Source organism: Labrus bergylta, chromosome 14 (assembly GCF_963930695.1).
Source record: "Labrus bergylta chromosome 14, fLabBer1.1, whole genome shotgun sequence".
NCBI lineage: Eukaryota > Metazoa > Chordata > Actinopteri > Labriformes > Labridae > Labrus > Labrus bergylta.
Genome location: NC_089208.1, coordinates 22,620,708 through 22,633,659, shown reverse-complemented (window position 1 = coordinate 22,633,659; position 12,952 = coordinate 22,620,708). Strand labels below are relative to the sequence as shown.

General features: G+C 42.2%; 1 protein-coding gene across 8 annotated transcripts in view; it reads left to right on the top strand.

Moving 5' to 3' along the window:
* Window positions 1-12,952, top strand: part of LOC110001831 (RIMS-binding protein 2) — a 72,050-nt gene that overhangs the window by 20,787 nt on the left and 38,311 nt on the right. For all 8 annotated transcript variants that reach the window (XM_065962759.1, XM_065962757.1, XM_065962760.1 and 5 more), the window contains 4 exons: window positions 3,104-3,211; window positions 3,511-3,639; window positions 4,420-4,596; window positions 5,756-5,965. In XM_065962759.1, the coding sequence (XP_065818831.1) occupies window positions 3,104-3,211; window positions 3,511-3,639; window positions 4,420-4,596; window positions 5,756-5,965 (624 nt within the window). The remainder of the gene's footprint in view (window positions 1-3,103; window positions 3,212-3,510; window positions 3,640-4,419; window positions 4,597-5,755; window positions 5,966-12,952) is intronic.

Below are 12,952 nucleotides of genomic sequence, written 5' to 3'. Positions count from 1 at the left end.
CAAACAGCCATATTTTTTACTCAGACTTTACCCGGTGTTTCTCTTGCCAGACCCCTAGTATCTTTTCCACAGCAAGTCCGAGTGAGTGTATACACACGACCACTACCATCTTTGTGCTCTAATGAACCTGCTGCATTATGTTTCCTGTTCTCCAGTATGTTCTTCTCCACTCTTTAGTTCACATTGTGATTCTGTTCAACTACATGTAGCATTGATAGAAAGACAAATATTCTCATTATTGCACCGTATAGCTGACTCTGTTGCTTTGTCCGCTATTTCTGTGTTGTTTTTTTACGTCATGACTTACCTCTGGAGACCCCCCGCCCCAGGATTGTCTTCCGCTGTGAGCAGCATATGTGAACAGGCAGGTCAGGAGAATCTCCGGAGCAGTCCTTCAAGAGTTGAATGTGTGAAAACAGCTTAAGTGTATATATGTAAATGTGAGTGTTGGGTTTCTAACGCTGTTTCAGTTTTGATGACATCATGTGTTCATGTGTCAGGACTTCATTGAACACAACACACTGAGGTTTCTGTTGTTCCCTTTTGTCCTCAATGTAAGAAAACTCATATTTATGGTGTCATATTTGCATTTTACCAACGCTAACTGGCAGCATATAAACAAACTTAGTCTTCTTCTTCTCTTGATGTTTAATGGCAGATGACTAGCGTTGCATAACAGTGCATTACCGCCACCTACTGAGAATGAATAAACAGACTTTTTGTCACATTTCATTCCCCCCCTTACAAACATCTGCGACTCACTAAAAACCTCTTCAAACTACTTCAGACAGCCTGGTGCGCTGATAGACTTCAGATTCTGAATTTAAACGACTCATTACAGTTCAAATGTGAACTTTCTCCCCCAGGTTTGGATACATGTTTGTATTTAATCTAAGAATTGACAGCCCTACTGTGTGGTCTCACTCAATGTTACCACTTTACAGTTGTACAGTGAAAATGAACTTACAGAGGCCTCAGCTGCTGTTTAGTAAACAGCTGGTCATTAGTTCTGACTTAAATAACAGGTAAAGTAGCACCAAAGCCCCCGCAGAGCTCCCAGATTGCTCATCCTCTGCTGTTACCAAGGCAACACAATCTCATGGTCAGCATGTCATCTGGATTTTTTAATATAGAAATGAGTCTTTGCGATGTCACAGAAGTGTCGATGTGGCATCGGGCTTGTTCAGATTGGTAATGAGATCCCAAGTGTGTTATAGAGACATAATGGAGTCCATTATGACGGGTTTACTGGTGCTTCACATGTGGAGCCATCTGTGTGCGGCTGTCATGCTGTGAGATGTGTGTGTGTGTGTTCAAAAAATGAATCTAATAAATTACAGTCTTTGTTATAAATACAACCTAATAAGTCACACAAATCCATAATCTCAGAAGGATCGCATTACAGGTAGATTCACTGCATTTTTAATCTGTTCTTCACGTTAAGAGTGAATTCATAATTGGGGCGTCGATAGCCTAGCGGTTATATCCTCTCTCTCTTCAGCTATGCTGACACGACCCATGTAAGGCGGTATTAGTCTTCAGCGCAGTGGCCGTGGGTTTGAATCCGACCTCGGGCCTTTGCTGCATGTAGTCCCCGACTCTCTCCTCCCAACATTTCCTGTCTCTATTCAGCTGTCCGATCCAATAAAGGCCCAAAAAATGTCTTTAAAAAAAGTGAATCCATAAATTACATTAATCTGTTCTCCAAACACACAGACACGCACTCTGCTCTCTGCACAAGGCAGCTCGCCCCTTCTCTCGTCTCTCCTCTACATCAGTGTTTTATTCGTCATAAAGGTTTAGTTTTTTTCCCACATGAATCAGTTTCTTACAACACGTGATTAACACATGGAGGAAGCTTCTTGACAGTGATGTAACGAAACAATAAACACTTACCCTTACCCTGACTTACTCTCTTTACTGATGATATTTTGTTCACACTCTTACTCTCTGCCTTTCTAATATCCACGTTTGTCCTTCTGCTGTCACTACAGCCCTTAAATTAATATGTGCACTCCTTCTTATGTATTTAAAGCTATCCTGGGTGTCACACTCACAGGTGGGGGGGCGTCTCTTCCACTCAAATTAAAAAAACAACCTGAGGTTTCCAACGTGACTGACAGGCGTGATCACCACATTGACTTTTTGCCACGTCCACTGTCTACCACATCGACAGCTTCACTAACAGCTCTCAAGATAACAAGCTAATTTGTGAAACCCCCAGGAGTATTCCACCATAAATAACCTCATGAATGCCAATACATGACAGCTGACTGCAGTCATTAAATATGCATTACATTTAAGTCCACCATCTAAACCTTCAGACTCGAGGCCTGCAACAAATCCTTACTTTCACCAGATAAGCGCTTCAGTAAAGCGTGAAGAAAACTGAAGGTTTGTTTGTCTCCTGTCCCGAGCAGCTAGAGTCTAACCAAGTATATGTTGAGTTGAGTTGTTGTCTGCAAGGATATAGCCTTTTATTTTAAAGACGAGCATGTCATCAAAAGGATGCGTTTTAAAGATGTTTTTGGGCCTTTTTGCTAGGCTAAGATAGCTGAAGAGAGAGAGGATATTTTAGGAGTAGCGAGTGGGAGATTATCTGCAGCAAAGGTCAGATCAGATTTGAACCCACAGCCGCTACGTGAAGGACTATTGCCTCTGGACATGGGGCGGCGTCCTAACCGCTAGGCTATCTGCGCCCAGACAAGTCATTGATTTAAAGTGACCAATGTATGAAAGTGTAAAATAGGAAATCCCCTGTGTATCTCTCTCCATCTCTCCATATCTAATATGCAAGCCCAGCTCTCCTCCCTCATCTGCTGAGTTAGTGTGCTGTAATAGGAGTTGTGTGCCAGTGAAAGGCTGAGTGAGCTGGTCTAATGAAAAGCCTTTTCATTGTGCGGTCATTTGTCTGACACTATTAGATAGCACGATGTAAACACTGGCCCACAGCTGAGGAAGTCATCTCTATAATTCAGACGTGAACAAAACGTCAATCCCTTTTTTGAGTTTTTTTAAAAAGAAGTTACCTTGATACTCTTGAATTTGTATCGAAGCTGGTATTGAACTGTATCTGTTCTTGTTTGCTTGTTTTTTTTTCTAGAATGGCACTGACTACGGGTTCCTGGTGCGTCAGAACTCTGAGCTCCTGCGAGCCCTGGATGATTTGGAGAAGACTTGTTCCACACTGAGGGAGGAGAATGGCCTGCTGGTGAGACTAAAAATAACCACTTTTATTGTCATGACTAAAGGCTTCCTAGAAAGTAGGCCAGGTGCAAAGAAAGGAGGAACAAACCATTAATACTGAGCATTGTTTCAGATAGGTGTTTTTACTTCACCAAGTCATTTTATTAATTTTATCAGTGGATAATTACTGTGACAGTTTTCTTTTTTTTTATCCATAAATAAGCCTCCCTTACTTTGTTTTGCCTTTAATGTTTATCATGACTGTGTCGGTGTAACTTGCTGCAGGCAGTGTCCGATGATGGTATTTGTTTCTTGTGTTTGCAGAGGAAGAGCAGCGCCCCAGAGACCGAGGAGAAGGTCAGGCGGCTGCGGAGAAAGAACACAGAGCTGGCTGTTCTCGCTAAGAGGCTGGAAGACAGGGCGAGAAAACTGCAGGAGGCCAACCTCAGAGTGGTATGGCACAAAGAAAAAATATCCTGAACAGTTTCATCAGAGTGATAATGAGTCACTCTGACCCAGTGACTCGTTCTCAAACCCGTTATATCTGGTAACAAGTTATATGGAATGATTTAGCACGTGGTAAATGGGAGTCTTGTTGACGATTATCAGCAGCTTCGTGTTGAATAATTTGATACAATACGGGGGGAGGGGGGGCTGAATAGAAACACTGCACACTTTAGCATACTTTAGAGAGGACTTCCAGGTTCACTTAGGGCCGCACCTTTGAGTGCACCTGTTTAAAAGACAGAGGGAGGAACCCCTCACTGCTACACTCCCCTCTTGTCCTGCTGCTCATATATATACAGTACATATAAATATATATATTAAGAGAAACGTCCAAAACTTGTGGCTCAGGAGCTTCTGGTAAACAGCTGGTTTTAGACCTCTTCTAACCAATTTGGTTCTTCTTTTAGCCAAAGTGAGAGACATGAATTCCTCAAAAACCTCTGAAAATAGTCAGACAGAGGCTTGAAAGTGGTATCTGACAACCTCTCTGGAGTGTTTTTTAGGACAGCTGCCACTTTATGATATTTAGATTTTCTTTGAGTGTAACTACTGTCTTCAGCCGGCTGATGAATCTTAGTTATTTTTTAACCTCTCCTTATTTTTATAATCACAAATTATTCTCTCATTTTAAACATATACAACAACAACAACAACAATGTTTACAGACTTCTTCTTTTGAAACCCTTTCCTGTGACTAAACAGTGTTTCCTTCCTGCTCTTCTACAGGTCAATTCCCCGTCACTGATGAGGCCCGGGTCGGTGGAGCAGTACAAGAGGGCGTTTGCCCGGCAGAGAGCCCGTGACCTTGCCCAGCACGCCGATGTACTGCTGTCAAAAGACAAAGAGATCGCTGCCCTACAGCAAGAAAACAGAGAGCTGGAGGCAGGGCTCGGCACCACGAAGGTAAAGTTTACTCAGCCTGCTTTCATCTGTAGACACTGATTTCGGCCGTACCAGCGGGCAGATTTCTCATAGACCAATGATGTTTTTAACATAACTCTGATCTTCACTTATCCACCAAGTTTAAGCCCCAATGCTCCATCATCATCCCTGCCTCTCTCACAACGCCTCAAGCTCCCCCTCTGCTGGACAACATGTGTACTGCTCATCCTGACTCCCCTAAGCCCCACTCGAGGCTGCGTCACTGCTGATGACTGCATGACAGTGCAGGAATAGGCTGCCTTTCTAACTGCCTGTTTTTAATGACTGGTCATGTGACATAGAGGCTCGTTCTCCTGAATGTGAACATCTGTTGGCTTTAATAATAAAGGGTCTTACAGGGTGAGCTGTGCATTGATCTAGTGAGAGTCTGTGTTTGATCCCATGTTTACCCTTAACACTTTTTCACCATGTGGTCAAGTTGACGGGCAGGGATGGTGAAGAGCTCTTCTACACGCTGAGAAGAAGTTTTCATTATACAGTGACAATAATTACTTTTCATAACCTCTGTGAAGACAAACTCAGTCTTTCACTAAAGTGCCTGGAATTTATAGAGAAAAATTATTTTGGTATTTAAAATCATAATATTGAGCATCGCCTGGCCTGGCATAACTGTCAATCTGCCTTGTCTAGATTATACCTGTACACAGACTTCCTGTGTGACAGGTGCAAAATCGTGCTTGCAACCATTTTATCACGTTTTGTGAATGTTCTAAACTGGGTCAATTCTGGTCCTCGTTCTTTTAATTTATTCTCTATAATATACAGTATGTATATTTTTTTAAACATTTCTCTTTGCCTCCTTATTGATATTTTTGGTGTGACCCCAGAGAACATATCAGATACTGTACCACCAAGTGCAAGTGTCAGCCATGTGATTGAAAATGTGTTTAAATGAAAGTCAAAGAATTGATTCTACAATAATTAAATTTTGCTTTACATTCAAACTGAAAGTCCGACTTTATTCTCAAATTATAGACAAACAAAAAACTCTTATTTTTTCTGTTTTCTGCTCTCATTTGTCTCTAATCCTTTGCACTTCTACTTTAAGTAAATAAAGTGAGTGAAATGAATACTGTACTGAATTGAAGATGTTACTGTCCTATCCCATGTGTCCTTTTAGGGCTCCCCTGTTTCAGCTTGCAGGGAGGAATTCGAGAGGCTTCTGAGGGAATCTCAGAGGGAGGTGCTGCGGCTCCAGAGACAGTTGTCCGTCACCTCAACCACACAGCAGAACAACCAAAGTCCTCCTGACCCCGGTGGACCAGAGAGGAGTGATGACATTAAGGAGGAAGAGTTGGAGGGGGAAGAGAAGAAAGAGGTTGAAGCACAGGTTAGTTCACTCCCTCATATCAGAGCACAGCTCAACTCTGCACTGCCCCCTGTGGGTGACAAGTGACTCTTACCGTGTTGATGTTATTGCACTGCTTATAACAGCAAGTCAACTGTGCAGGATATTAAAGCAGCAATAACAAAGAGGTGACATTTCATTATGTTTACAGTGCAGGCAGGATAATTTTTATTTGGATGATTTAAAGAACAAAGTGATGCATTTAATATAAAATAACCGAGTGTGATACTTTCAGGTTATTTAACGTTAAGTTTGTTACTAAAAGGAGGTTAAGAGGACTGTAGGAGGAGCTGGTACCACAGGAAAGTTTACCATATATTACAGTTTGGGATGTGAGTTCAGCCCACTCAGTTTTTCTAATACGCTGTGTGTTTATGTTGGCATGAATGCTGTTTTGCACCGTTATATAATCGCTTGTCGTTGGACCCGATACTAATCTGCCACAAGCCATAATGAGTGATTCCCAGTCTTGAACTTGGGCCTGATCAAAGATGCCGGAGTCACACACACCATCTGATCCTCTCTCTGTGTTTTATACTGATCCCGTCTCTTTTATTGAGTTCTTGGAGGAAGTTCTTCACCCAGAAAGTGATGCTCTGACATGTCCTACACCGGCCAAAAAAGTAACAATGACCCCAAAATAGCACAAATTCAACGTATGTAAATAGATAATAAAATAAAGAGGAGAAAAAGATGAAGACTAAACCACTGAACTTTTACTAAAGAGGAAAAATGTCATGTATGTGGTGTGCATCTTAAATATATTAAATAGGAGTTCACATGAAGAAAGGCATACATCATATTTATGATGTTCTGCCTGTGGAGCACAAATGAGAATGCCGATTGTGGTAATCTCTCGTTTGTGGGACGCACACACGCACTGCCAGTGACACGCGCAAACCCAGAAAGGGGCCATGTTGTGTGAACTCTAATCCCCTCTAACAACAGAATGGTACAGTCCAGTAATCCGCTCTCTGTTGCTGTGGCAGCGGTGAGAGGGTTTTGGGTGGTAGGTAAGACTCCAGCCGCACTAAAGACTTTTCTATCTCGCCCTGCTCTGGATAACTAGCAGGCCAGAGGACGCCTTGACGTTACCACAAATCACACCAAAGGGGTAGGTGGTCTTCTGATATTGTTGACTGTGTGTGTGTGTAGAGGTGTCAGTGGTCCTTGCAGGTCTCCTTGGTTAACCTCCCGTCTGCTTGGCTGTGACACTGAAGCCATGCAGGACCCAAAGTTAAGACTTAACACTGCGAAAACTAATCAGTGTCATGACAAATCGGGAGTGTGAGGGAATTTGTGAGTGTTGCACGAGCGTTAGATTGTAAATCCAGCAGCTTATTTAAAAGATTATTTCTATCTTACATTCTGCATGTTAGTTTAGCGACACAGCTCAGGGGGATATTTCTCTTAGCAGTTATTTTGTAATATTCATTTCAGTAAATCCGGTGATAAAATCTGGCGCTAGCTTCGGTTGGACTGCCACTTTTCTTACACATTTGAAAGACGGGACGTGCATGAGGCCTAGTCAAGGGCAACCTGTCAGAAACAGGGTTTTATAACGGTCATATTTTGGAGCATCCAGATTTTAGAGCGACAGATTTAGGAGCAGGGTGGCACAGCGTTTGATTGGTGGACATCGATATGCTCCGTATTAAAAAGGGAAAATCAACGGCCAGGCCAATCCATTAAGGTGCTTTTAAAAGAAGTGATCCAGTTACCCGTTTCGGTAGTCTGCAGGGATTACACCAATGTGCTTATGGCATCCAGGGCCCCGCTGAATGAGAACTGAACCTGCTTTAGTACGCATGGGCCCAAGGTGTACGTGATCCTTTAGTATACGTTGACCACACCGCTTTGAAGCGTACACATTAGATGTGAGTAGAGCAGAGGTGAGCCTGAAAGCTAGAACGTCATCGAAAGACCAACACGTTCAGCAGCTGCTGACGCCGCCTCGACATGACGATAGATCTCTTGACATGGCTGCTCTATCAACAGCCATCATTCACAACCCTCTCTGACCGTCCTGTAGGATTTCAGTGTTAGCTTTATAATAAGAAGAACTATTATCATTACTATGTTTTCATGAATATTCTAAGAAACCAACAATGAGTGAAATCATTCTGCTGATTCTGAGAGTAAGCACCAATATAACGGAGAAAAGATTTCAGCTCTGAGAACAGAAGGTTCTAATCATGACGTCTATTTGAACATCTAATTTTTTTTAAAGTTTTGGAGTGGAGACACAACAGGAACAAGTGTTTCTGAAGTTTGTAGCTGCAGAGATCTCTGACCATCATCTGCTGTCTGTGAGATTTAACTGAACATTGAAGCATTCAGTAAACGTGAACCGTTCCTCCAAACATAAATGTCTGTTATTGTTGTTATGCGTTTATACTTAGCCAAACTTAGAACTATTGAGTCATACATGATAAGCAGGTGCTCGATGTTAAAGCCCATTTTCACTCATTTAACCTTCAATAGAACTTGTTTAAAATATGTTCCTTTGCAGATTAATATTCTCTGAGTTAATGTAAACCCTCTTCAGAGTGCTGTGTCTATGTTTAAGTCCGGAAGTGTTGTGTTTGGTATCTGATCCCAGCTCCTTCTTTAGCCTTTATCTGTAGATTATTAATGACTGTTAGCTGAGTCATCAATTGAATTATTATTTAACTTTAATTTTAATTTTAGAGTCAGCATATGTTGAATCAGAGTTGCAGCCAACTTCAGCAAACCAAATCATTGTCATTGATGGTCTAATTTGACCTCTTTGGCCTCAACATTGGGAACGAAAGTATGATAAATGGAGAAAACATGTTGGCATCGTATTTGCACTCACATTTCTCTTTGCTCACTCTTTGAATCTTTGTTTTTGTTCATTAGCTCAACAAGGCCTGCACATGAATCCTGGCAGTATGAGTAAATTATAATATCTCAAAGTTATATCTCCTAATTATCCACTGACCGCGTGCTGTTACATGATGTACAGAAAAGGACTCAACTGATAAACATCAAATACCTTTATGATCATCTCTACAGATCGCTGAAGTGACTGAAACTTTAGATCTAAAGTTCACATATCCTCCTCCTCTTCAACCAGTTTAAATAATTCTCAGAGCTCCTAAAAACATGTGTGTGAAGTTTCTTGTTCTAAATCCACTCTGATCCTGTATTTGATCATGTCTATAAACCCCTCTATTTCAGCCCTCTCAGAACAGACTGTTTATGTGTCTGTACCTTTAAATGTAAATGAGCTGTGTCTGACCACGCCCCCTCTCTGGAAGGGCTTGGGTGTCTCTGTCTTTCTCGTTCCATGCCCTATTGTTTACGGTGAGAAGGCAGACTCAGAGGGCAGAACAAACACCTAGTGTGGGAGTATCACCCACCTGGGAGAGGGGTTACTGCCCTTTGTGATGTCATGAAGGGAAAATCTTCAAACGGCCTGTTTGAGCACATATTTTCTGAAAAGTGGAGCAGGCAAAAGACAGAGAGGATGGACTTTTCTTATAATTGGGGGATTTGTAGACAGACTAGAGACACATATTAGAGTTAGAGAAACATGGTGAAGAGAATATGGGACCATTAAAGCTGTTACTAACTATAGCACCTCAGTATCAGCATGTGTGACAAAAAGCCCATTGTATCAAAAGTATTGAAAATTACATTTGGCTGTAGGACTCCATCAGCAGAATTTTTTTTCCTTTACTGGTTGATCTGAACAGAGTTTTTTAAGTTTGCTTTGTTGGCACATGAACCTTTGAAGTGATTCATAAAACTACTGTAAACTTGTACATACAACATAAATAAGGAAGAGAAAACGAAAAGTTTTCACCTCATAAACACACCTTAAGGACGACCATTCCAAAACTAAATGAATGCTTTTCTGCCTTTTTTTAAAGTCTACTCGATCACTGAAATGCACTTTTTAACAGCCGAACCGGGAAAGAAAAATACAGAGATACTTCAGCTCTGCAGCTCGACCGTTAAGAGCCAAGAGCAGAGAGCACATTGGTCCAACCTGGGGTTATTCATCGTCAACAGAGAGGGGGCCTAATGGGGGAATCACTGAGGGTCCATCAGCTACACAGCACTTTTAAATGAAAGGCTAAAAGTAGCTCCCAACCACAGTATCATCTTAAGAGATACTGTCTGTTACTGTGTGTACATGTGTATAATGGATTCCTGCCAAGGCGTTGCAATAGGTACCGTTACTCTCTCTCGAACCCAGCTCATCTCTTCACCCTTCCTTGGTTACAGATGAATAAAAGGATAATTACATCAAGTTCTATTGTTTGTTACTTAAAGTAACCATAAAGTTTACCTTGAACTTTGAACCTTGAACCTTGAACTTTTAGGTGTAACAGCTGTTAGTAAATAAATACTTCAATCTACTTCACGTCCCCTTTGCTTCCAGATTAAAGTTTGTTAGCTTCAGTTTTTCCTGCAAACTCGAGCGCTGAATTCAAAATGTGGTTTCAACAAGCCAGTGGCAGGTGTCTCGCAGCTACAGTCCTGCTGCAGCCAATCACATCACACCAAAGACCTCTGAACTGTGCCCTGCTTGGGCTCAGATTTTTCACTATGAGGATGATATTTAACACAGTTCCACCGTTGGATGAATATGACCGTAGTAATGTTTACCATGTTATAGTTCACAGCAGCCTGGTTTGTAATCAGCCTCTTTGGGGGCATAGAAAAATGAAAGCGAGTCGTATTCGGTCAAATATTACACTCCATGAACAGACCTGAGACTAAACTAAACTGCTAGCATTGTTGTTAGTGATTGCTACTTTCCTGCAGCGGTCACATGATGACATATTGCACAGCCCCTTTGGCACATCATCCTACATCACCTCTCATTCAGAATGTTGAAGGACGCCGGCACACATGAACGTTTATAGCGGGTCGGAGGGTCAAACCAGGTGAAAACAAGAAACACATACAGATACAGGCACATAGACTCAGACAGTAGAAACAACATTAAATACAGAAGCACTAGAGTTCATCAGGTACCAGCAGTAAACTGAAAATGTATTAAAAAAAACGTCCATGAAGACGACTCAAGTGTTAAAGCACACAAAATCCAATGCTACTGCTCTACTTTGTACCTGTGCAAATGGAAATACACGTCTATTCTATTCTACTCTAAAATACTCCCTTTAGATATCAGGAAGTCTGCACCCGCTTTCCTCCTCCATCCATCCATTATCTTTACCCTTTTTCATGTTCGTGCTCACAGGGGGGACGGGGGGAGGGAGCTGGAGCCGATTCCAGTTGTCATTGGGCAAGAGGCGGGCTACACCCTTAACTGTTCGTCAGTCAATCACAGGGCTGACATCTAGAGAGAGACAACCAGCCACACTCACATTCACACCTATGGACAATTTAGAGTCACCAGTTAACCTAACGAGCATGTCTTTGGACTGTGGGAGGAAGCCGGAGTACCCGGAGAGAACCCACACATACACAGGGAGAACATGCAGACTCCACACAGAGAGGCTCCTGTCAGACGGGGTTTCAAACCAGGAACCATGCATTTTCCTCCACATCCTCGTAGATTAGTTTTTATTGCGTCTCTATTTGTGCTGCAAAGGTGCAAGACAAATCAAGTCATTATGAGTATTATTTTTTTATTTCTTGGCTCAAACATCAACTCTCGATGCCAGGCAGGTGTGTCTGTGAAGATTATTAAATGCAGAGATTGTAAACGCTGTAGAAGAAAGACGAAGGTTTTTCCACTACTTTCTGAATGTGACACTCTTCTGTCTCACGGCTGCCAGATTGTAGCTGCAAACTCCACTCGCTTAAGCCGACCCACTCAATGGGTATGAAGTGTTACAGACTAATGAAGAGTCACAGGGAGGCCGACTGATTTAACTGTGACCAGACGAATACAATCGTGGGCAGTTTGCCAGGAAGTGTAACTCACCTGGCACGACTTAGCTTGTGATGGATTTGACAGGATGACCACCAGGAAGAGAAAATCAGCACAGCGCTTGTCCAGAGCTCTCATTCCTGTGCACTGTGTTTTTTTGTAAAGGGGCCAATGGAATTAGTGCCTCCTGCCGGCCTTTCGTCACCACTACTAACACCATATGGTCTCCTGTCCAAAAGATAAACCAGGGACAGCCTCACCTAACTCCACAGACAGGCCGCTGAGCCGCTGCCAAACTGTCACAACCCAGGTCTATCGTATCCACCAAATTGCTTGAACACACAGAGTCTTGGTAACTAACACACCTGCTGCGAGGAGTTTCACGTGTGAAAAGAGACAAGCCTCCAGGTTTTAAGCCCCTGCATGTCAGCTTGGATCGGCTCTGGCCCTCAGTGACCCCCTGTAAGGAAAGCAATCAAACCAATGGATGGATCCACGCCAGGAAACTTTCACAGGGTTTTCAAACTGCTAGTACAAGTTATACAGACGACTTGAAATGACTGGGAAAACAAGCCTTTTTTTAATATCGGGTCATATCAAGCTTCAGTTCCTAACTGGTAGTAAAATTGTGCCGAGGCTCTGAACCCACTTTGAAAAGAAAACCTTCAGGACCAGACCTTTCTTTGGGTTCAAAGTTCCCCTCAATTGACTCTTTAATGACGACACTCACCCTATAAAAACATTTTTAAGACCTTTTTTTAACCCTGTTTGTTTCTGTAAAAGTCATTTGTAAGATGCGTTGAAGTTCATTTCCTCTGTGACAGACTCGTTTTTTTATTCTGTGATGTGTAAATCTAACGGAAAATTTGATCTTCCTTATAAGGAAGAACATTAAAAAAAACAGTGTTTCCTTCACCTCTTCCACTTTTAACTCTTGCGTTGGTTTGATCGTTCCTATAAAGATTTTTGTAGAAAGTATATCGATCATTTCCTCCCTGTGGGAGGTGTTTCCTCACAGTGTTCCTGTTCCTTGTGGGATACACCTTTCAGTGACTAACAATTAGAAAAAGGTAAAGGAGAGATCCCCTTTGCAG